This window comes from Herpailurus yagouaroundi, unplaced genomic scaffold (genome assembly GCF_014898765.1).
Source record: "Herpailurus yagouaroundi ecotype Mexico unplaced genomic scaffold, PumYag 165, whole genome shotgun sequence".
Classification (NCBI taxonomy): Eukaryota; Metazoa; Chordata; class Mammalia; order Carnivora; family Felidae; genus Herpailurus; species Herpailurus yagouaroundi.
Genome location: NW_024412406.1, coordinates 16,014,051 through 16,040,576, shown reverse-complemented (window position 1 = coordinate 16,040,576; position 26,526 = coordinate 16,014,051). Strand labels below are relative to the sequence as shown.

The 26,526-nt window shown below is 37.1% G+C and overlaps 1 protein-coding gene across 1 annotated transcript in view; it reads left to right on the top strand.

Annotated features, from left to right (window-relative positions):
- PREX2 (phosphatidylinositol-3,4,5-trisphosphate dependent Rac exchange factor 2) overlaps nt 1-26,526 on the top strand; it is a 309,933-nt gene that overhangs the window by 224,260 nt on the left and 59,147 nt on the right. The window contains exons 33-35 of the mRNA XM_040487649.1: nt 99-201; nt 5,138-5,281; nt 15,213-15,327. Of these exons, the coding sequence (XP_040343583.1) occupies nt 99-201; nt 5,138-5,281; nt 15,213-15,327 (362 nt within the window). The remainder of the gene's footprint in view (nt 1-98; nt 202-5,137; nt 5,282-15,212; nt 15,328-26,526) is intronic.

Below are 26,526 nucleotides of genomic sequence, written 5' to 3'. Positions count from 1 at the left end.
TGTGATGTGATGTGATGTGATGTGATGTGATGTGATGTGATGTGATGTTCTATCCTTTGCAATCCAATCATATTTTGTACTATTTTCTTTCTTTCTAGACAGATGAACAAGCCATGTTAGAAGATACACTGGTTGCACTATTTGATTTGGAAAAAGTTTCTTTTTACTTTAAACCATCAGAAGAGGAACCACTGGTTGCAAGTAAGTAGTTAAATGTCTGATAGGTGTTTCATAGAATTTTTTGACATCAAACAAAAACATATGGCATAACTTTGATATTATATTTGATAATATAGTTCAAATTGTTTTATATAAAATGTCATATTTAGGGTAAAATAAATAATAATAACCAACTGTGGAAGTGATAGAAAATATACGTGAAGAGGCTTATACCAGACCACTGAAAGAACCTCACATTTCTAATTAAGCCATGGGTCAGAGGGATGACCTGATCTGGCTTACCTACTGAAAGCTGCCTCTGATTGCAGTGTTGAATAAAGCATTACTGGGGACAAGGACAGAAGCAAACCAGTGAGGAAGCTACTTCAGTGACCCAGGTTGAAAGATGATGGGGACTTGACCTTGAGGGTAGCTGTGGAGATGATACAAGTGGTTGATTCTGAATGTATTAAATTATGAAGGTAGAGAGAACAGAATTTTATTAAAGTTTCATCCTCACTGATAAATGAGAGAGAATGAGAACATGAATTACAATGTTAAGGATTTGGATTATATTCAAGGGAGAACTTGGTGAAGGGGATTAATTGATTAGGATATTATTACTTGAAAAAATTGTATGGTCTTCTGTGGGCACGTATAAAATAGAATATATTTTCATTTACTTTAGTCATGTGGGTATGATTTTGCCAAAGGCAGAGAAACTCTTATTTTCACAACATAACCTGTTTTTTTTTTCTTTTAAATTTTGCTTTAGGGGCCATAAGCTCACAGGAGTACTGTTTTCCATGGTTCAAATACGACATTACTGGTGAATGGTCTGTTGAACAAGCAGGCAGGGGACCTGTGTTATAAGCTTGATAAAACAGTTACTTATTGGGGCGTCTGGGTGGCTCAGTCGGTTAAGCATCCGACTTCGGCTCAGGTCACGATCTCACAGTCCGTGAGTTCGAGCCCCGCATCGGGCTCTGGGCTGATGGCTCAGAGCCTGGAGCCTGCTTCCGATTCTGTGTCTCCTTCTCTCTCTGCCCCTCCCCCATTCATGCTCTGTCTCTCTCTGTCTCAAAAATAAATAAAAAAACGTTAAAAAAAATTAAAAAAAAAAACAAAAAACCAGTTACTTACTGCATAGCCACCATGAGAGGTTTAACTTTAGCACATTGAAAACTAGTATAAATATTAGAGATAATTAAGACCACACAAGTAATATTAGCATGTAAATGTGTACATATCTGTGACAAATATAAACATTCATGTAATTCATATATATTTTTATGAATGTCCCCAAAGTATAACCTCAACTTCTGAAAACAGGTCCCTAGGGCAAGGTCAGTTCCAATGCTACACTAATAGATATTCCAAGCAAGTCATTAACAGTGATGGTAGGAACATACCTAAGTATATTCAGGAAAGAAGAGAATTTTTTAATACCCAGTGTCATCACATCTTATTTAAGTGGTATAAGGAAGCTAGAGCTTTATTATTAATCACATGTGATTTGATCTTTCTGTAAGGTTAGAAACAGAGGAGTCAGATGGACAAATTAATTTGCATCACTGTAGTGAAGACTAGTTTGGCTACTTGTCTTTGAGGGAAGGACTGAGCACAGAGGGGAGGAAACATGAAGTTATAAAGAGAACAGTGCTTTGAAGATAAGAAACTTGAGTCCCAAACTTGTGCGACTCTTATGCACAAACATGGGAATACCAGCTTTCCCTCACTCATGGGGTCATGAGCCTTAAATAAGATAATGTATTTGCAAGTCCCTAGCCTTGCACATTCTCTCTCTCTCTCTCTCTCTCTCTCTCTCTCTCTTAAAAACAAATAAACATTAAAAAGAAATTTAATGAAAAAAACAAAAATTAAAAAAAAGGGGTGCCTGGGTGGCTCAGTTGGTTAAGCGGCTGACTTTGGCTCAGGTCATGATTTTGTGGCCTGTGGGTTCAAGCCCCACATTGTGCTCTGTGCTGACAGCTCAGAGCCTGGGACCTGCTTTGGATTCTGTCTCCCTCTCTCTATGTGCCTTCTTCCCTGCTTGTGCTATCTCTCTCTCTCTCTCTCTTAAAAATAAATAAACATTCAAAAAATTGAAAAACAAAAAAAAGAAAGTCCCTAACATTACAAGGCTCGTGGTAGTATTCAGCAAATATTTGAACCCATCCTCCTCACTTTATTACTCTGCATTCTTTTTAAAGAGCTATGTTTAGCGTTATTTATAGTCGTATTTTTGCATTAAAGAATAATGAGATTCTGAAAAAATAGGGCTTGCAAGCAAGTTGAACTCAAATGTCTGGATTGAAGACATTTTATTTTTCTTTAAGAAATACTAAGTATATACACCATGCTAACTGCTGAACTAAATTCCCAAGATATAATAGTGACTAAATAAAACAAAGACCCCATTGGCATGAAGCTTAGAAACTAGCGAGAGATGGAAAGGAATAGATGGATATTGTAACCCACTGTAGTATAGGGAAAGTACGAGATCCTTTCTATGTCATGTTAGGTAATTAGTGAAGAAGGAATAAGTGAGCTAAATGATTAGGTTGTATAAAATTAAATATATTTTATGGAAAATCTTCATGTTTTTGGAGAATAAAAATATAATGATAGCAAATCTCCCCCCCCTTTCAATGGTGATACAGGTAATTTTACCATAATGATTAGCAGAATGGATATTTTTGAGCTTTCACTTTTTCTATATGAGCCAGGCATTGCACCTGTAACCGTGGATGCCGTGGTGAATAGGACAGACACCATCCCTATCTTTATGGAGCTCACAGCCTACTTGGGAGAAAACAAAGAAGGAATCAACTACAAAGATGATTAGGGCCATGATAAATCCTATGCAAGAAATAAGCAGTGCATAAAGAATGAGGGTAAGGTGGCTCTTTAAGGAATGAACAAGGAAGGGCTCTCAGCAGAAATAGCTTTTAAGCTGAAATCCAAAGGGTGATAAAGACCCAGCCCTGCAGACGGTCAAGGAAGAGCAATTCAGGCAAAGGGAACTAACAACTTCTTGGAGACTTACCTTCAAATTCATGGGCCTGTTCAGTGACGGAGGGCCAAGTTTACCGGGATGGGATGCCATGGTTGGAATTCCTCTCTGGAATAAATACCATAGGAGAGACCTTTTCTTCGTGCAATAATTTTTTTGTAGCCTTTAATTGTTACATAGTCCTAATCTTCGATTTTTTTTCATAGTAGATAAATTTCCACAAATAAAAGGCAGCAATTTCAGCTCCACATTACTATGTGCTTTTACAGGTATACCAATTACTTCGAGAGAAGGTCATTCTTTCACTCTTAGCTTTAACTTCATTTTAAATTTAATATACTTGATAATTTTCAGTCATTTTCACTTTCTTTCTTCCTAGGATAGCATGTTTATTTGTCCTATAATGGAACTCCAACTGCTGCGTTATTATCTTTCTTTCAAAAACATTTGGTGCCAAAGACTAAACAAATGGAGTTTTAAAAATTGAAATACAAATGAAAGACATTGTATGTAAAGGGAAACTAGAAAATACAAATACTTAGTATATACCTAATATATATACATTTTCTATAGTGTCTGTGGATCCTTTTTCTATTATAGAGCTAAGGAAAAAACGGAGTTTCCCAATCATTCAAATCCAGTTAATTTCCAACTCTTCAACTGAGAAATGTCTTCTCTTTTCTAAACCTAAATCCTTTATACCTCCCATAAGCATATAGAAAGGGGCTCCTAGGTGGCTCAGTAAGAGTCCAACTCTTGATCTTCGCTCAGGTCAAAGCCCTGCATCAGGCTGTGCGCTGACATCATAGCATGGAGCCTGCTTAAGATTCTCTCTCTCTCCCTGTCTCTCTGCCCCTCCCCTGCTCCCTTTCTCTCTCTCTCTCTCAAAATAAATAAAGTTAAAGAAACTCTAAAAATATGGAAAGAAAAATAAAATAAGCATTATTATATGGCATAAAAGAGACTTGTAGATGTTAATGCAATACCTCTGCTATTGATATGCATAATTACCTACATTTAATGAGAAACCTGGAATCTCTCTTCCATAATGGATTTAACCTTGAACTCTACTTTTATACATAATTTTATTCAAGAAGTAGGTTAGAACTAACAAATATTGAGCAAGAACTTGTATTAAAATTTCTACTATATTTTTGCCTTAATTTTTAACTTGGTTAATATGACTATTCTAGCTTCTTAGGAAGATTTTACATTCTTTTTAAATGAAATGAAAGTTATTTGTCTTGGATAAGTAACATAAAATGAGAAGTATTTATGATAGCACTATGAAATACTCCTGCATCATTTTAGCTTTTCAAATTGGTTGTTTTTTGGGTTTGGTTTTTTATTTTGCTTTTGTTTTTGAGTAATTAAACTTAAGATCTTTGAGAAAACTAAAAGAATTTGGACAGATAATTTCTAATGACTGTAGGGCATCAACAGAGGTAATATGTTTTTGATCTGGTGCTCAGGGAATGGAACTTGCAAAACCCATGCGAATTTTGATAATGGTTGCTCTGTACCCAATCTCTTGTACGCTACTTAAGAATTGTACCCCAAGGACTCATTTTGACTAAAATATGAATGAGGCAGCTGCCCTGGGAGATTCTGATTCCAAACCATGTGTAACTAAACTTCTCATTTAGTTAAGTGAGACATCTGGTGTGTCAAAGTGTAACGAAGTTTCCTATTGTAGAATTTTATATACAGTACAGTAATAAATCTGTTGCTTTAGCTAATAAGAATCTGATTTAATACTTTCACTGAAGAACGCTGTAAGTTTGCCTAACTTGAACTCAACATATATGTCAAGTATATAGTATGAGTATAATACATTATATATAATATGCATATATTTATATTAGTTTCTAGTAATTTTCAAGATTTTTTAAAAAGTTAACAAATACACTTTATAACATAACCTGACTTTTGGAAATAATGTAATATTAAATGTCATTTTAGATGTTCCTCTTACATATCAAGCGGAAGGAAGTCGGCAGGCTCTGAAAGTTTACTTCTACATTGATAGTTATCATTTTGAACAGCTGCCTCAACGTTTGAAAAATGGAGGAGGGTTTAAAATTCATCCTGTTCTTTTTGCACAAGGTAAACTACTTTTTTTAATACATGTACTTAAATTATGTTATCTTTATTTTTAAAAATACATGTAATTGTAGCCATCATAGTTGTTTTTTCCATTAATTCAAAAATTCCTTCACAGTACCTAGGTAATGTATTTACTTTTGTGAATGTTTATTAAGGAAAGAATAACATTAGTTTTAAATATTTACCAAATAGGACTGCAACAGTATTTATAATGGAGAAACAAGACATGAGTGGTTTAAATAATACAGATAAATTAATTTGGCTCAAATAAATTATGGTAGAGCCATTAAAATTATATGGTTAAAATTTTTTTATGAGCTAGAAAAAGATTGGCAATGTACACATGCAAGTTACAAAAAATTTATATTCCATTCTCAATTATGTAATCCAAGTGTGTATATAATCAAATGTATATAAAATGTTTTTGGTATCATTGGGTGATTAAATTGATGATGATTTTTTATTCTTTGAGTTTGTACCCTGAGTAAAAATATATTCCTTTTATAAATAAAAAAATTGTTTTGGCAAATGAACAATGAGTTTTTTTAACTGCAATAGAAGAAATTAAGGTTAACATGAGTAAGAGTCTTTCAGTGAACTGGTTTCCAAGGAAAGATCCTGGATCTTTTTTATTTCCAGAGGCACAAATGCAGCCCCAAACTGATCATAAGTCCAGATTATTCTAGTGTAGTTTCTTCTAGTCTATGATTTTTTTTTTAACTCATGCTGTGGTCACAAGATTATATCAATTTCTCTGAGCAGGTCCATGGAGGATTTCATTTTTTTCTTCTATTGAGTTTTCAAGAACTGCATCAGTTTTGCTGTGGAATCTTTATATTCTAATAAAAAATGAGAAGAGTAGAGAAATAAAATTAATCTCTGTAACTGAAGAACAGACAGGCAAATGAAATACAAATCTACAGCCAAGTGAAAATTCTTGTACCATATGCATATTATTGTAATTCTGAAAGATAGATTGCCCTTCCTTTGATTGCCATAGTTTAAAAACAATGACTGCCTCAGATACTTGGTAAGAATACATTTAAGCAGAGGAAATTGTCAGTGCAGAGATCTTAGGAGTTTATTAGAAGGTATTTTCATTTTTTTTTTTTTTTTGGAGGACTGTGATAGGGTCCATATAGACAATACAAGAGTCTGTAATGGAAAGGAATGGGGGAATAAAAAGAAACTGAGCAGAAATAGACCTTTGGAGCTACCTTGGGAGGATAGTTTAGCCTAAAATATGTTAAATGCCATTACACAGATAGTTTTAGAAGACAAAGAAGGAGGTTAACTTTTATAGGATTTAAACAGAGTTTACAGTTATTAAAGGTTCTTCACTTCCTTTCCTTTACTCCTCTTTTTAAAAATTCTGCCTTTGAAATCATGACTGAGATGACAGATGGCATTTTGCATCTTTTCTAAAAAAATTATTACATTTGTGACACACCAGCCATAAATAGCTGAATATTCATACCCAACAGCAAATGTTCATAGGAAAAGGAAGAGTATTTTCCAAGTAACCTCTCTTTTATAATTATGGCTAAGTCTAATTTAAAAAAAAATCCCTAAATACATACTAGTTCAGTGAATAGAGTATTGCTTTTTAAAATGTAACGGAACACTAGCTAACATTAGGTTTTAATATTTACACAGCAATGAACTATGAAAAAGCAACAGTGGAAATACTATTGCAATTGAGGTCACAGATAGGTAAAGACTGGAAAACAGCTTGTCTCATTAGAACAGTGTCAGTGATAAGGCTGCTTATTTAAAGGGGCTGCCGAAGTTCCTCTGCACTTCTAAAACTCCCATGAGGATTCATTATTAGTCGCTCTGACTATTTTCATCAGATTGAGAGAAGCCCAGGAAATTCAACACCAGCTTGAATAGAGATTACCATCTGGTAATTGAAAGTGGTGGTAAATGAAGAGATTCCAAATGGTGTCTATTCCGGAGATGGAAGTTTATTCAAAGGGTTTGAGCTTTAGGTGTACATATGTACATTATTGGTCTTTGCTAGCAAATACGAAAATTAGAAAAATGAGACGAATTTGAAAACCTCCTGGGAAAATTATTTCTGTCAGCCCTTGTAAAGTTGTCTGTTGTACCATATACTTAGAACAGGAAGCAAACATACTGCTTTCTTCTCATTTTTCTCGCCTGAATAGACCTTTTGGCGAAGGAGGGCACACTGACTGATGGGGCTCGCTGCAGAGATGGGACCAGCTATGAGATCAGGAATTCTAGTGCCAGAAGCAAGCAGGATACACTTTAAGGAACATGTATCACTCAAGGGGAGACCTGCAGGAGAATAGCAATCAAGGCAGACAAAACAAGTGATACAGATTTACAAGATAAAGATCACAGAAACAGCCAAACAGGAAAGTCAGCACGGAGCATAAGCAAAATGCTAGAAGGAAAAGATCACACAAAAGCAGTCTTCTCTAAGTACTTCCTACAGGCCAGGGAATTAACCCAGGAGGGATCCCCAAGCCCTTGATGAGATAAAGCAAGTGACTATAAACTTGGTGAAAATGGTAGTAAGGAGGATAGATATTCAGGGTCACTTCCTCTGCCCATTTCCCGTTGGCTTATTTGCTTGCTGTTTCTCAGTGGTTCTCAATACTGGCTGCACTTTAATCACCTTGGGGAGGTTTTAGAAAATACCCAAGCTTGGTTCCACACCAAACTGATTAAGTCAGAATCTCTGGGACATAAGGCCCAGACACCAGTATATTTTAGAATTTTTACCAGTGATTCTTTTTTTTCCTTTTAAGTTTATTTACTTATTTTGAGAGATACTGAGACAGCATGAATGGGGTAGGGGCAGAGAGAGAGAGGGAGAGAAAATCCCAAGCAGGCTCCACACTGTCATTGCAGAGCCCGACACGGGGCCTGAACCCACGAAACCATGAGATCATGACTTGAGAGCCAAAACCAAGAGTCGGATGCTTAATCGACTGAGCCACCCAGGCACCCCTTTAAGGTGATTCTAAAGTGCACCGGGAGTGAGGAAGCACAGGTCAACGTAGATTATGAAGCACTGTGCAATTATCCAGTTAATCCTTGCTTAATTAGATTGATCCATTTCACAAAGGTTCCACATTTCTAGATATGGGGAGACCGGGCGATGGGGTAGGGCCTTTTCACTTCTGCATTGTTAAGTCATGAGGAGGCAGGCTGCCTCTAGGAGATAATGATTTCAGTGGGACAGTTTTCTTCAGCAAAGACTGAAGATTCCCTAAAGAGCTAATGGCTGAGGGCTGTCTTCTGGCAACCGCAACAGCTAGGCAACAAGCCCATCCTTTCTGAAAGGGAATCTGAGTGAGCGACCTGCTATGGTCCACCCTGTACCCTCAGATCCATTTGGGTCAAGAGTAGGAGTGTCTCCTTTGTGACTCTGATGGGCTCCCTTCCTGGGGAAGAAGCATGGTAATGGGATGAGAAATAACCCTGCTGCTGCAGCTGGTCTTGGGGCTACCAAAGATGCCTGTTTTCCCTCTTCTGTGTCCATTGTGGATCATCCTTGCCCTCAGCCTCAACCTTCTGGTCCCAGTGGCATGACTAAGACTTCCATCCCCGGGGAGCCTGACCCTCCTGTTCATTCTGCCCTCCTCAGGCCAGGGTTGCTGCATTTGTCCATTTACCATCAAATTTAGACATGGAAGTACCAAGAGAGACCCAAGTGGATTACTGGGTGCCAAACATGTTCCTTCCTGCCCTCATTATATAGCAATAGCCCTACTTCCTTATGTGTTGCAGACTATGAGTCTGGAGTTCTCTCTTGTCCGGCAAGAGAGCAGATGCAAAATTGAATATGAGAGAGGCTAATGTCCAGGAGGAGACAAGAACCCCAAACAGGGGTTTCCTCTCCGTATTTATTGAGTGCATAAGGTCGTACACACATGGTGAAAGTGAAGAAAATAAGATCGTACACACGTGGTGGAGGTGGAGAAAACAATCAGACAGTTATCATTAACTTGTGTGTGTAAGAAGCAAAGAGTCTAGGGGGCAAGTGGCGTTTGTGATCAAGGTATACAGGCATCAGATGGAAAGTAAGTTCCTGCAGGTGATACAACAAGTTGCTCGTGATCCCAGTACAATATCTCGATAGCTCACCTGAGGCACTTTCACCCCATGGTGGTGGCTTTCCACACTGTTTTTTTTCTAACCCATTTATATAAGTAGAACCTATTTCCCCACAATTAGGATGATCAGAGTCGACCAGCCTTGCCAAGATGGTGGTCTCTCTTCCTTGGATGCCTTGGCACCAGGGGCCTACAGTGCTCAGGTGGTAACCGTAGCTGATGTTCAGTGGGACCCCTGCCTTGTCTTCTAGGGAAAGTGGGCTACTTTGGGGATCAGGACCTTTTAAACCCATGGAGCCAAAGTTTCAGGGATGGGAAGCACACATCCCTAAGTGACGCACTGGGACTGATGTTGTATTAGTTTCCCAGCCCTGCCGTAACAAATTACCACAAACTCTGTGGCTTAAAACGACAGAAATTTATTCTGTCATCGTTTTGGAGGCTAAAAGTATGAAATCAAGATGCCTGAAGGCCATGCTGTCTTGGAAGACTCTAAGGAAGAATCCTTCCTTAACTTTTAGCTTCTGCTGACTGTCAGAAGTCCATGGCATGCCTTGGCTTGTGATGCAAGAATTACAGCCTCTGCCTTCGTCTTCACACAACCTTCTTCCCTCAGTGTGTCAGTCTCTGTGTCTCTGTCCCAATAAGGTGGACACTTATAAGAATAGGAGTCATTGGATTTGGGCCACCCTAATCCAGTATGACATCATTTTAAGTACATGATATCTACAAAAACCCTGTATAAAAACTAGGGTCGCATTTGCAACCACCAGGGGTTAGGACTTTTGTTTTATCTTTTTGGAGGACACAGTTAAACCCTCAATAGATGCTAAGCAGGGACCTTTCTACTTCCACTCTTGGTTCCCAGACCCATGTATCCTACGTACTAGGGACATGGCATCACATAAAAGTCTTTGATGTTAGTTATACTGTGCCCTAGAATATGGCATCTCTTCTTTGTAAAGTAGTGATAAGTACTTGTTTCCTGGGTCTCTAATGGTGGTTTTCCTTACACTAGATAGGACATGCCGTGCCAGTCCTTTCTCCACAAACACTCTTGTGTATATTTGTTTTTCAGCCCTTATGAAAAAGGCTGGCACCACAAACTGTAAATGCTGACTTTTACTTCTTTATAGGGTGTCCTTCTGTTCTCAGAGAATAATTAAAATCAACCAGAAACTTGAGGATTTTCTCTTCTATTTTTTTAAAAATTTAAAAAATATTCCAGTATATAGTGTTTTCTCTTTTATAATGTTTTTATTTATTTTTGAGAGAGAGAGGGAGAGACTGAGTGTGAGCAGGGGAGGAGCATAGAGAGAAATAGACACAAGAGTCCAAAGAAGGCTCCAGGCTCCGTGCTCTCAACACAGAGCCCGACGTGGGGGGTCTAACCCACAAACTGCAAGATCATGACCTGAACCGAAGTCAGATGCTTAACCAACTTGAGCCACCCAGGCACCCCCAGCATTTCTCTGTTAAACAAAAGGGAACATTTTTTTTACAAATATCGTCATTTTTCTAAGCTGCCTTCATTCGAGTATTTTTTTTTTTAGAGTGTTTGCAAAACCCTACTCTGGGTTCTTTAAAAGATGAATCCCTTTGTATTCTCTGTGGGTTTTATACAGTATTTGAAATTGAAACATTAAATAACTTTTTCCCCAAATTTTTAATTAAATTCTAGTTAGTTGACATACAGTGAGTGCAACACTGGTTTCAGGAGTAGAATTCAGTGATTCATCACTTACACACAACACCCAGTGGTCATCACAACAACTGCCCTCCTTAATACCCATCACGTGTCTAGCCCATCCCCCCACCCACCTCTCTCCATCAACTCTCAGTTTGTCTCTATCTTTACAAGTCTGTCATGGTTTGTTTCCCTGTCTTCCCCTCTCCTCCAACATGGGAGTAAAATCATACGGTATTTGTCTAACTGATGTATTCACTGAGCATAATACATTCTAGCACCATCCACGTTGTTGCAAATAGCAAGATTTCGTTCTTTTTGATGACTGAGTAGTATTCCATAATATGTGTATATTATGTACATATATATGTATAGACACACACACCGCATCTTTTTTATCCATTCATCAGTGAGTGGACATTTGGGCTTCATGTACCCCTCCAAATCTGTATTTTTGTAACCTTTGGATAAATACCTGGTAGTGTTATAAATGAAGGAACAGTTCCCAGAATTAAGATTTCCTAAATGTTAGAATCGGTCTGTAAACATGTGAGCTCACCCCTCTTTAAAGGGCAGTACAGGAAACCAATTTGACAATAAATTTCATATATTAAAAAAAATTATAAAAATTAAAAAAAATAAAGGGCAGTACAACCACATGCTGGTCTCAATAGGGTTGATAAAACTTGCTTTCCTCATGAAAACTGTGACCAGTTCTGAAGAATTCTGACCAACTGGAGCCGGTGCATATGTCGTGTATTAGTTAACCACTGAAGTGTCATCATGCTGTCAGGAAAGAGTGTTAGTTTGTTGAAACAATTCTTAAAATTGTTCTTCAGATATTCTGCATTTTTCCTGGTCAGTCCCTTTCTTGGAAAAGCCTTGAAAGGTATTTTGAGTGAGTAGAAATTCAGTTCATTTTCAGTCTTAGAATAATTTAATTTCCATTTTCCTGACCACCTAAGTTTGATGGGATGATTTGCTTCCTCAAATTCGGAAGGGGTAGAAGGAAAACAAGCAAACAAAGAAACTCGTCATATTTTCAATACTGCTTTTAATTAAATGCTATTAAATATTTATTCAACCAAATATGTCAATACTACTACTAAGAAATATATTGTTGTTTAGATGAGAATTAAGGAAACTAGACAAGCAAATGCTGAGAAGAGGCTAAACTTGGAAATTTGGACATTATTATGTATTTAGCATACTTTTGCTGAGTGTAGAAATTGAATTTGGCAAAACATTATCTCATTTTCTTGTATTTATAACAATAAATAACCAAGGTATTCATCTAAAATTGAGAATGTTTTTCTCCTTCCTCTTCGTTGCTATACAGTTTAGTTTTTAAATATAGAACTCCTCTTTTGTCATTGTTCATTTCCTCACAACCCTACACATCTGCCATAACAGTTTGCTGAGACTCTGCAAAATTGTCATACATTTTCCCCATTTTTAAAAAAGTTCTATGTAATTGTTCATTTTATCTGTTGTTAATTTGGAAATATTGCCAAGGAATGTCATAAAAATGCCAGTTTGTTTTTAGATGGCAATAAGATTTTAGAGTAGGACTGGACATTCTGGCCAAAACTGAGCCATTAAGAACTTTATAGGGGCACCTGGGTGACTCAGCTTGTTAAGTGTCCGACTCTTGACTTCAGCTAGGTCATAATCTCATGGTTTGTGAGTTCAAGCCCTTCATAGAGCTCTATGATGACAGTGTGGAGCCTGCTTGGGATGCATTCTCTCTCTCTCTCTCTCTCTCTCTCCCTCCCCACTTGTACACACGTGCTTGCTCTCTTTTTCTCTCAAAATAAATAAGTAAACTTTACAAAAAATTGCTAAAAAAAACCAACAAAAAATGACGTTTGTAAAAATGAGACCCCAGGTGTTTTCTTATTCATCCCACCCCACCCCCAACCGCTACTTTCCCTGTTGCCCCTTCCAGTCTTTCTGATCTTAAATCACAAACTGAAGTGTCCTTGCATGGACCCTCCTCTTAGTTCCCAAAACTTCCTGTTTGGCTAAGCACACTCATGCATAATCTGTATCTCCTGGAAATTGAATTAGATAATGCCTGTGGGGCACTGGGCATGTTGCCTAATATATAAAACACAGTGAGTAAATGAAAAGAATAGGCATGGGTTCTCTTAATACTATTATTTCATTTATTTATTTCCCAAGAATCATAGTTAGTAAGCACTCTTATTTTCCATTTCACAAATGAGGAACCTGAGGATCTTGGATTTTAATTAACATGCTTGAGGTCACACAGCTACTAAGGAGTGGAAGTGGTGGTTTTACTTCAACGCAAAGATTTTCATTATTAGCTCTCCAACTAATAAGAGGAATTCACATTGAAGGATGACTGAATCCTCTGAATATTTGCCTCTCACAAATAACATCTCATTAATGGAAGTGAACATGGCATTTATGTGAGGATTGTTTTATCGGGAAGACTTCCTTTTCTTTCTTGTGTGTATTCAGGACCAGAAGCTTGCTGAACCACTTGCAAATATTCTAATTAATGCAGAACTCATAAGGAAAAAAACACGTAATCCTTGAAACAAGCTCCCAAATTTGATATCATGTAACTGAAGCAAATGTAGTCAGCATTCTCACTAATTTTCCATAAGTGTTTTTCTCAGTTATAGGCCAATAATGCCATTTTTTTTTAATTTCAAATTGAGCAATACTCTAAAGGTTTGTTGTTTCTTCAGTGCTGTGGAAATCTGACTAGTTGAGAAAGCAGCACAGCAAAAATTAGCAATGAACTTGCTGGGATTGGCACTGGGTATTGTATGTAAATGATGAATCACTAACTACTCCTGAAACTAATATTACTCTATATCTTAGCTAACTGGAATTTAAATAAAAGCATGAACCATTAAAAAAAGTTAATAATGAGTTTCCTATTTTTGTCTCAAATGGTGATAAGTTTCTGTCAATTTGAAGAAATGTATTATTTAATTTAGAAGCTATTGCATTTAGCAGTTTGAAAGATTAATTTTTTTATCAATTTTGAAACAGTCTGCTGAAAACTGAGGTTTATCAGTGGCAATAATCTCAAGGGGAAATCATTTAAATTTCCAAATTGGATCCATTGCCATTCCTGTTGCTGGCAACCTCTCTGTAGGAGATGTTGTATTTCTAGGCACTTCCTTGTGATTCATTTCTTCTGCAAAAGGTTAAAAGTGCCATCCCATAAAGTTTAAAGGAAAAAGAAATACTTGAGGCGCCTGGGTGGCTCAGTCGGTTAAGCGTTCGACTTCGGCTCAGGTTATGATCTCATGGTTGGTGAGTTTGAGCCCCACATGGGCTCTGTGCTGACAGCTCAGAGGCTGGAGCCTGCTTTGGATTCTGGGTCTCCCTCTGTCTTTCTCTGCCTCTCCCCCACTAGTGCGTGCGCACATGCGTGCTCTCTCTCTCTCTCTCTCTCTCTCTCTCTCTCTCTCTGTGTCTGTCTCTCAAAAATGAATAAATAAGTATTAAAAAAAAGAAATACTTAACCAAAAATGTTAGTTAAGAAAGAAATCCGTATTAACCAAAAGATGTTTAAAATTAATGGAAAGTTATATGTTTATGTTTATTAACTAAATTAAGCATTGTAGTAAAGCTAGTATTCTAAGATTATCTATGCTTCTGATTTATTACACTAATATTTCATGATTTAACTGCAACTACAAGAGAATGTGAATAGACACGGAGAGCAGCAGTTTCAACATTTTTACTCTTATGTATGTTAATACACAGTTCTGCCTCTCATACATATGCACGTATATATGCAATGTACATAGGTATATGTGTGTATGTACATATATATATATATACATATGTGTGCTTATATATATAAATATGTGAAGTTTGAGTTTAGCTTCACAAAGAATGTATATAAAATGTTTTAAAAGTAGAAGACAATTTAAATTACAAATTATCTTTGCCAACTTAGATATAATCACCAAATGTTTGATATTTATTTTTAGAGCAGAAGAATGATTTTCATTCAGTTTTGGACTGGTGAAAGATAGTTTCTTGCATGTGTGGTCATATTCAGTGTTTTAAATACATTTACTAATAATCAGTAAGATTAAAGTAAATGTGGAGACACTGAGTTATAAAATCACGTTAAAAAGTAATTTACTTGTTTACACAGCACTGGAGAGCATGGAAGGGTATTATTATAGAGACAATGTTTCGGTGGAAGAATTTCAAGCCCAGATAAATGCAGCCTCATTGGAAAAAGTCAAACAATATAACCAGAAACTCAGGTATGTAATTTTTCAGTTTTTTTTTTTAAGTAAGAAGGTAAGTGTTTGTATTTTGACAAGAGCAGAGCAATAGAGGTCTTGACATACTCGTTATTAAATGATTGATGGTGATACTCCTTCTGATATGATGTCTTTTTATTTAAGGTTTAATATTTCAAATATTCTAACAAGTACACTTTTTGAAAATAAAATCGAAAAACAGTGTTTGAAAATTTTCATGCTATTGTCTTAATTGCTGAAGAAGATCAAAAATTAAATATTTATTAGATCATTAGCAGGGAGGGAAAAAAGCATTGATATTTTATAGTGGTGTCCCCTAGGAGGTCTCAGTGAATTAAGGGCAAATAAAATAGGCTCCTTTATGTACCATTAAACACCTGGCATCCTGACAGTGAGAGAAGAATGTGGTTAACACAGAAGCTTTGTCACAGCATTGACTTGGTATTGGAAAAATATCTACTTTCAAATACATATATTAATGTTTCGATTTTGCTGTTTTCCCCCCTCTAAAAATAGTGTTACTGGCAAAATAACCAATGGCAGGGAAGATTAGTCACAGTAAGTGAAAGGGAAATGTGTTACAATTCAAACTTTAATTTTCAACAAATTATTAGCATATATAACTCCCTCTTACTTGATGAATTATTCTGCGAAGAGATTATCTTTTTAAATTACTTTCAGATTACAGCTTTTATTTTTAAGAGAAAAAATACTCTTGTTCTACCTTAAGCCTTAATGATTCAAAAATCGTTTTATATTATATTTTATTTCGTCTTCCATTATAACTATTATAACATTTTTTGGTTTTGTCCACAATATGGCGAGACTATGAAGATAAATTAATTCCTAAAATTCCTGACAGGAAGAGGTATTCGTTCTCGTCGTATGAACGAAGGGTAGGCTCTTTCACCACAGATGCTTTCTCTTGCTTCCCCTGCCTCACGCAATCCCTTTCCATAGGTTCTTTACTTTTCTTCCGTCACGTTAATCACTTCTAAAGCTCTCAACCTCAAAACCCCCAGTATCTTTGTGACTTCTCATTTTCTCTTCCTTCCTAAAATATAGTTGGAGATCCTGATGAGTCTGACAGAAATGTCTCTTGGACTGCCCCCACTTTACTCTCTCATCTAGGTCACTATTTCTCAAAGACATATAATGTACTGACTCCTTTCACAAGAAAAAAACAAAGAAAAAAGTTCATCTTAAATTCTTAAATGGTGTGTCCACTAACACTGCCCAGTCTTGGTCAATCTGACCAATCACCTGTCTCTAAGCCCCCATGTTGTTTTAATCTCAAGATTTTGCTTCCAGATAATAATTTTAAGTTATCTATCTTACTATGTCACTCTTCTTGCTCAAAATATTTGGTGATTTCTTATTGTCCCCAAAAGGACTCACAACCTCCTTACACTGGCAATCAAGATCTTTCATGACTTGACCTGAGATTTCTTTTCTCCGCCTGTGCTCCAGCCGTGCTGTACTCTCCTTATATCCAATCATGCACTGTAGTCTCCTTGCTCCATGACTTTTCACCATCCACCTAGCATCTGGTCTTCCATCTCCAGCTGCTTATAAAGCTACTATTCCAGTGATTCAATGTCTGGCTCTAGTATGCTCTTCTTAATAAAATATTTTTCTTTTATTATTGGGCTAGGCTGAGGCCTGGGCATTAGACTGTCTAGAAGTCTCCTAGGAGTTTCCGATGTGCAGCTGGAATTGAAAAGCAATTCCCTAGATCCCAGAGTTCTGTTTATAAAAAATATTTTATACTACTTTTTTTCCGTAAGTTTATTTATTTATTTTGAGAGGGGGAGAGAGGTAGGGAGAGAGGGAATCCCAAGCAGGCTCCACACCTTCAGCATGAAGCTCGATGTGGGGCTCGAACCCACGAACCATGAGATCGTGACCTGAGCTGAAACCAAGAGCCAGATGCTCAGCTGACTGAGCCCCCAGGTGCCCTAGATTCCAGAGGTCTCAAAGGATGACCCCCAGGCCAGCAAGGTCAGTGCCCTCTGCAAACTTGTTAAAAAAAACTCTTAGGTAGACCCAGCAGTCTGGGTTATAATAAGCCTTGCAGGTGATTCTCACACACACTCAAATTTCAGAAGCACTGCCCTTGGCTAAATAAATGTCCAACCACTCTGCCAGTCTTTCATTTTACTTTATTTATGACTACTACGGAATTCCGTTTTTCTCCCTGATGATACCGTTATGTGTATAGATCTCTCATCTTTATTTTATGATTAGCTCTTCAAGATGAGGGATACACTGGGGCTCCTGGGCAGCTCAGTTGGTTGAGCATCTGGGGCTCAGGTCATGATATCATCGGTTCGTGAGTTTAAACCTGCTTTGGGCTCTGTGCTGACAGCTTAGAGCCTGGAGCCTGCTTGGGATTCTGTGTCTCCTTCTCGGTCTGCCGCTCCCCTGTGCACTAGTGTTCTGTCTCTCTCTATCTCTCTTTCTTTCTCTCAAAAATAAATAATTTAAAAAAAGATGAGGGATACATTTATCTTGGTGTTTCCCATGGTGTCTGTCAAAGTATTTTGCATAAGAAGTTCTCCAAAATGTATGTTGAGTTGCATGAAATTATTTAGATACAACAAGCCAGAGAGCAGTGGGGATGTCACCTAACATTCATGCCCCTGTGGATCTTTGTTTTTTTAACCAGAATTATAATGGATACTCACATATAACAGGTACCTGATGTTTAAGATTTCTTATGAAGATAAACAACATGTGTATTAATGCATGCTATCCTCTTCACATAAAACATTTTCATGTATCTTTTCTAGAGAAAACATTTTCAAAAGCACAAACCCCTCAGGACTAATTGGTGCTCTTGTCAGTAATTAGCTGCTATATATCCTATTTGTTGCATATTAGATTTCCTTTGCACAGGAAGATAATTATTTTCCTCTTTACTTCCAGTAATGCCTTCTCTTCCTGCCTATTTCTTGAATAAGGCTCTTAATTTCTTCCTTAATTTTTCCTGTTACTTTGTAACCATAAATACTCTGAAACTACTCTTGGGCAATCTTTTTTTGGTTTTGGGGGCTACAGACCAACGTTGACCATTTCTTTAAAGGGGCTGTTACTATCCTTTGTAGAAAAATAACCCTCAGGTGTCTCTAGTTCATTATAACCCAGAGCCTTTTTAACACTTTCACTGAAAACCATATCATTCTTGATGTTACTTTGTTTATTTGCTAATTAGACCTCAGAAAAGGCCTTTTTTTTTTACTTCTTAACCTTACAACAAACCAACAAACATAAATAAATGAACTAGTGTTTTTTTTAGAAAGCGTTCTTTAGATTACAAGTTTCAGAAACCAAACTCAAACTGGTGTAAACAAAATAATGCATTGGCATATGTATGTAACAGGTGTATTCAAGGCATGTGGTGCTGGCTGCGTTAGGCACAGCTAGATCCAAGGATATGGTCTTCAGCGGGGGGAGGGGGGGGGCTTTCTTTCCCTGTCTCTTAGTACTTTTTTCCTCTGTGTGGGCTTCATTGTTGTTACACATTTGGGTAAAGATGGTCACTGCAGACCAGTGTTGCAGTCAGAGAAGAGAATGTGTCCACCCCCGTTACTCCTCCACAGAGAGTTCCACCAAAAGACCCAAGGAGGCATTCATTGGCCAGACCCAAGTCATGTGCCCATTCTTGGGCGGGCTCAGCATCACAGAAGTCCACACCAATCGGCTGTCACAAAAGGAACAAAGTAAGGATGCTGGACAAGAGGGAATAATGGATTTCATTCTAGTTATAGTCTCTAGAACAACAAAGAACAGGTGCAAAAATTTACTACTTAAAAGATGATGATAGCCATAATACCCACCAATTTTTAAGAACATATTGAGTCGGTCACAACTCTAGGTGAGTTATGTGGATTATTTAACAAAACTGGTAAGTTCCATATTATCATTTCCATGTTAAGGGAAACTTATACAAGTTTACCCAGATAATAAGTAGTAAAATCAAAATTTAAATCACAGACTTTTTTTCTCTAATTTAGAGTCTATACTATTTGTTCTGTGTTAGGCTGGCTTAGTGACTGGAGTGAACATAATATGCTGAAAACAAATTCTCTGTTACTAAGTTTTGGTGTCAGATACTATCAAGTGCCCCCAATTGCTCTGAGTTTGTACCATCAAGTGTTCATTCATTCAGTGTCCATGAAGTTTCCCTTTTCATGAAATTGAAAAAAAAAACAGAAAATGAACAAGTGAATCCATAAACAAATTATTGGAGATAGTGAACAGTTCAATGAAGAACTAAACTATGGCAACTAAAACAAGTTGCCATACTAGGAGGTCGGTCGTGTAGAGGAGGTAGTTAGGGATGACTTAATTATTAGGTGGTATTTGAACAGAAGACTGAATCAAAAGGAGACAGCCTTGCCAAAATTGGGGGGAAGGTCTTTCTCAAAAATCATGAGAATTAGCTTATCATGTTTGAGGAAGACAAAGAAGGCCAGGAGGATTCTTGTCATTAAGAAGGATGATGCATGAGGGTGCCTGGGTGGCTCAGTCAATTAAGCATCCAACCTCAGCTCAGGTCATGGTCTCACAGTTCATCAGTTTGAGCCCCACATCAGACTCTGCGCTGAGAGCATGGAGCCTGCTTTGGATCCTCTGTCTCCCCCTGTCTCTGCCCCTTCCCCCATGCTCTTGTGCTCACTCTCTCTCTCTCTGTCTCTCAAAAATAAATATTAAAAAAAAAGAAGGATGATGTATATTGAGAGATATTTGTGTAGATTTTATTGTAAGTACAATCCAGGAGTCTTTGGAAAGTTTTTATTTAGTGACTGTTGTCCATTTGTATCTCATCTTTCTATTGCAAATAATATCCAAAATGGTTGAAGCTCCCGTGAGGCGGTAATTCATTACCAGCAGGCTGCTCTGACCCTTCTTGTTCCAGTTTCTGTAGGAATACAGATCAGCCAATGCACCTGGGGGGTCTTTGCCATATGCGTGATAACCCTGACGCTGGTTGCCTAAAAACACCCTGATTTAGCTGTTACCCCCTATGAACAAGGTAGAGCCAGCAGAAATGTCTAGTAGCTGTGTCTAAAATATACCCTCCAATGCCAAGTCAGACAAAGTTCTTGACTGATTTCAACCTGATTATTAGGAAATAATACCATGTAACGTCTCCCTGATGTCTTCTATGATTTTCTCAAGCCCACTGAGGCAACTTGTGGAATGGGAGAAGATATTTGCAAATTACATCTGAAAAGGGTTAGTGTACAAAATATTTATAAAAAATGTATGAAAGAATTTATAAAACTCACACCCAAAAAAAGCCCAAATAATCCCCTTAAAAAATGAGAAGACATGAATAGACATTTTTTCCAAAGAAGACATCCAGATGGCCAACAGACACATGAAAAGATGCTTAACATTACTCATCATCAGGGAAATACAAATCAAAACCACAATGAGATACCACCTCCCACTAATCAGATGGCTAAAATTAACAACACAAGAAACAACAGGTGTTGGCAAGGATGTGGAGAAAGGGGAAGCCTCTTACACTTTTGTTGAGAAGGCAAACTGATGCAACCACTCTGGAAAACAGTATGGAGGTTCCTCAAAAAGTTTAAAATGGAACTACTCTGAGATTCAGTAATTGCACTACTAGGTATTTATCCAAAGGCTACAAAAATACTGATCCAAAGGGGTACATGCACCCTGATGTAGATAGCATCATTACCAACAAGAGCCAAATTATGGAAAGAGCCCAAATGTCCATCAACTGATGAATGGATAAAGTTGTGGTATATGTATTTACAATGGGATACTACTCAGCTGTCAGAAAGAAAGAAATCTTGTCATTTGCAATGATGTGGATGGAGCTAGAGAACATTATGCTCAGCTAAGTAAGTCAATCAGAGAAAGACAAGTACCATATGATTTCACTTACATGTAGAATTTAAGAAACAAAGCAAATGAACATGGGGCAGGGGAAAGAGAGACAAACCAAGACTCTTAACTATAGAGAACAAACTGAGGGTTACTGAAGGGGAGGTGGCTGTAAGATGGGTTAAACAGGTGACGGATAATAAGGAGAGCACTTACGATGGATGAGCACTGGGTATTGTATGGAAGTGCTGAATCACTAACTTGCATACCTGAAACTAGTATTACACTGTATGTTAACTAACTGGAATTTAAATAAAAATTTGGAGAATAAAAACAAAGAAATAAATAATAGCATGTAAAGTGTTTGACTCTGAAATTCTAATCAAGAAATTTAGGAGGAAGGGCAATCTTCCTTCCTACCTTCAACATCCTCATGCTATTTTATTCTCTGTCTTCTACCTCAGGCTTTCCTTTTTATTCCCTCTGGCCATGAGCCATCTTCCCCATTAGCATCATTTTTTCCTGCCCTACATAATTGTAATTTATCATTACCAAACCCTTTCATTTTGATGTATCCTGCTTATTGGCAAAAAATACCACACTGCTTGGTGACCAGTGAGACAAAGTGTAATGTAAATGTGAACAATATTTTGTGTATTTAAGTACTCCTTTCAGTTTGAGGGGTCTAGATAATTATTTTTTAAATACTATTTTCAGTATAAAGTCAACAGTAAAATATAACAAAAATAAAAGGAAGCAAGTTGTATATTAGTTATTGAGATCATGTATTATGTTTGTGAAGTGATAGCTTTAGAGTGAATTTTTTTAGGGCTTATAATCTTGGATATCTAAATGTAAATTCATCTATTTAGAGAAATAAGGCAAGAAAAAATTTTAAAGCATATAGTCTCTTAAGGTATATCTCTGTGGATAAAGAATTTTCTTTAAAGAAAGCAAGTTTTTTTTTAAAGCCAAAATGTAGTTTATATAGAGGGCAGAAGGAAAATGGATATCTTATTTTTGTTGAGAAAAAATGCTATGCGAATACCAATCTCAATGCCATATATTTTGACCAATTTTTGCAACTGAGAAATGCCCGGCCAGAAGTATGTATGTGTTTGTGTATTCCCATGATAGCACCTCCACGAAATGTGTCATTTCTCTCTACCTCTGAGGAAGAAAAATGTCAGTGAATATGTTCTCCTGGCATAAGATAGATATGAAGGGTGGCATGGACTCACTGCCATTTTATGTCTTTAAGTACAGCTATCAAACAGCCTAAGAAAATAGAGAACATTGGGACCTAAGCCTTTACACCCCATCTGTGCTTATAAGGACATACCCTAATTCCTATTTCTTTCTTCCCTCAGAGCCTTCAACCCATAAAACACTATTTCCTAGTCCTTGTTTAGATAGCCAACAGTATATCCAGGCTTGAAATGGAATATTTTGGTTGTTCTATCAATAGAACTGTGGAAGCTACCTTAAATCAACAGGAATATGGATTTAATATAATCTGAGAGAGACAGTAAGAGAGAGAGGAGGGAGAGCAAGAGAGACAGAAGAGAAAACACTGAATAGAATTTAAATAATGCCTTTGTCCTACAATTGTTTTTCTTTATAAAGCTGCAGCTACTAGAGTTATTAGGTGATGTGATTTCTTTTTCGATTAACTGGAAATATTCCAGATGAATATTGATCTCCTCTGTAGCAGTTACATATTTGTTTTTCATTCTGTTCTTTAACCAAATTTCATTTTTTAATATTTTAGATGCAACTATATTTCTGTTTCTCTAAGACAAGCTGTAAACTAGATGTGTATATTCAATTTTTTTCTATTTTCAGATTATGAATACAGTTTCCAGGCTGTAAATTTTGTTTCATATTAGAAGTGATTCTTCAATAGCAGGAGAAAACATCTAAGTCTGCAAAAAATTTGAATTCATTTATATGACTTAAGCATTTTCTAGACTCCTTTTCTATATATGATATGTATACAGGATTTAACATGTACAGAATATAAGTTATACTTAAGTGCCAGATTCTCACACAGTGTAAATCTAAAGAAACTGCTGGATTTTTATTCGACAAATCCAGTATGCCCACCAAGTACCAGGGACAGCGCTTCACATTGGGGGAATCATCGTAGACAAGATTGCAGCCTTCCAGGAAAATTTTGCCTGTGGGTTATGATAAACATGAAACAAAAATTTTACTAACAATTTATAGCAATATGTAAAAAACTTTGTAGAGAATGTGTAAGGTGCTATGCAAGTGTGTAAGAAGGGAATCAATCTTAATTGGATGGGAAGATGGTTGAAGGTTTCAGGAATGAATGATTTGAGGAAGTGACATTTATGCAGAGATCTGAAGGGGGAGTTGGACTTGCAGTGTTTAGTGGGCAGGAAATGAGAGATAAAGGTGTGCAGAAGGGGTATTTCCTAGCAGAGGGAATAGCATGTGTAAAAATCCTGAAGGGGGAGGCAGAAATTATATAGTGTATGGAGGCTGGAATTCAAGAGGGAGAGGGGTGTGAGACAGTTGTGTGAAAAGAATCCCTTCTGTACTTCCTTCACTAACAGTTCTTCCTCAATTTCTTTTAAGCCAGCTGTCGCCCAGGGCACGCTTCAGCTCAGTTTCCATGTGTTGAAAGAGTATAATTATTTAAGACCCATCTGAAATTTATCTTCCTGCAGGAAGCCTTCAGTTATAGCCTTAGCTGAAATTAATCACTTTCTTTTTTAAAACTTAACAACCTCTTTGATTTCATTTGTTTTATTTTGACTTGAGGGTTATTTACCTGCCTTGCTCAATACATATGAGGGCAACGAGGTCTTAGTTCTCCACTGTGCTTGGTACATAGTAAGCACCGTAAAAATAGTTGAATTGAATTGGAAATCAGGTTAACTGCAATATAATGGTCTTCTATTTTTGTACAATTAGCATTTTATTGAATTTATTCCAGTCTCCAGTCTACTTCTTTTTATATCCAAAAAATGTAGGGCCATTTGAAGGGTACAGATGCTGACTCTGTTGGAGACTTCTCTCAAGAAACTCATCAGCGTAGCCAAGGTTCATAAATTTCACATGGGACAAGAACAGATAAGTTGAAATTACAATGACACTTTTGAGAACAACATATCATCTCTTCTTTATTTGAAAAATACTGTAATTCTATTAAACTTTGCCATCAGTACCTTCTGAGAATGTGATATGGCTGAATATATATTTATGCATATAGTTTTTAAGTTATCTGGACTGTACTTATTCTTGTCTGTATTCAGATGAGTTCATTGTTCTTGAGAAGTTGTAATTACATCTAATTACTTTTATGTTATGTTAAGGGAATTTTTGATGCAATTTTTTGATGAGGGCAGCAAATGAGATTAGAATTAACTATGTGTTTTCACATTTTTGTAAGTCCTTCATTGTGATAATATTTATCAAGGATGAATAGATATTTTGGATGACAAATAGAAGCAGATCATCTTTAAAATCATCTTTTAAAAATATTTTATTATTATTACTATTTAATTTTTTAATTTATTGCCAAGTTAGCTAACATACAGTGTATACGGTGTGCTTTTGGTTTTGGGGGTAGATTCCCGTAATTCATCGCTTACATACAACACCCAGTGCTCATCACAAGTGCCCTCCTCAATGCCCATCACCCATTTCCCCCCTTCCCTGCCACCCCATCAACCCTAAGTTTGTTCTCCTCATTCAAGAATCTCTTCTGTTACCTCTCTCTGTTTGAAACTATTTTTTCCCCTTCCCTTCCCCCATGGTCCTCCAAAATCTTTGAAGAGAATTCTCTCTATCTCAAAGTTAAAAAAAAAAAAGAGAAAGGAAAAGCTATTGTTTTCATCAAAGCAAAGGGAAGATCACAGTTCCTTTTCCTTTTGCTCAGAATTTCCTTCGGAATAAGTGAGAGCTGAAAGTATCGCAAAGAAAATCAGCGTACCCTGAAGAATCAGTTAGGGAAATATACTCTATGAGGAAAAATTTGTCAGTGCTTATGGAAGCAAGATTGATTTTTATTTTTAACCTGCTGACATTTCTAGCTCATCACAAGGACAGTCTTTAAAAATTATATTCAAGGCATTCTAGTCAAGCTCTTTCAGTGATTTGTTTCCTATTGCTTTTGTTCAGTTCCTTTTTGCTGACATTTCATACTTCTTTTGCTTGGTGGATGTACCATAAGGTGGTGAATGATTGAGTGTAAGTTACCCATTCAAAGCTTTGTCCCTACAGCAGTCAGGACATTTAGTGTGGGCCTAGAGCTTTTCATTCAGAAGACATAATCATGACTTAAAAGGAATTAATGTGGATTTAAGGAGATCATGATTTGTGTGAAGAATAGAACATTATGTTTATAAAATTAGCTGTCTAGTTACATGGACCACCCAACTTCAACTGAGGGCAAAATTCTACCTTCTATAGAATTTTATCTTCCATAGTTTGTGACATTCTGTTGGTCAGTCAGGAAGAAAACCGAATATATTTTTGCTTGGTTTTTGCTAATTTCAGCCAGAATGACTCTAATTTACTGAATTGCTTTGGCCATTTCCTATCCATCTTTCCTGGCACACCTCAAAATTCACCCCTGCAAGAGGTCTTCCCACCTCCCCTGAGTTAGTTAACATTTATCACATCATGCATTATGTATCTGTTTCTCCTTTTCACTTTGTCTTTTTCTTTTATCATTGCTGATAAGGTACCTATTAATAGATGACTAACAAGTGTTTGTATGTGTGAAAATTTGGAGCAACCAAATCAGGACGCAGAATATAAATGGTGGTGGGTTCCTGACTGACATCATGATGACTTCAACAGAATATTTGGAGAATGGCATGGACTGTAATGTCGGTGTTGAACAGGTCTTCCTAGCCACTCCCATTCTGTTTTGAGAATATTCTTAATGGTTCAGTAGTATTTATCGTGCACTTATACGCAAGTGCAGGAATGTGTATAGCATTAAGAATGCAGAGATAAACCAGACAGTATGCTCTTGAGAATCTGAAAGGAGAGGAAGAGTGAATGTGGTAAATAGGCTATTTTGAAATACCCTACTAAAACCATGGGGGAGGGAACAGGATGCCCAGAAACACAGACTAGGAGCACGTAGAAGAGACTAAGGAGCTCAGGATGGGTAGTTCTGACACAGGATGGCTCCTGAGCCAGGTGAAGGAGGGGAGGGAAGCTTTCTCAGTGAGAGGGACCATTATGAACAGAGACATTGCAGAACCATAATGGGGCAATACAGCAGGCAAGGCTGAAAAGAGACAGGAGGCGTGGTCAGGAGGGGGACCAGAGATGCCAGCTGAAGAGCTT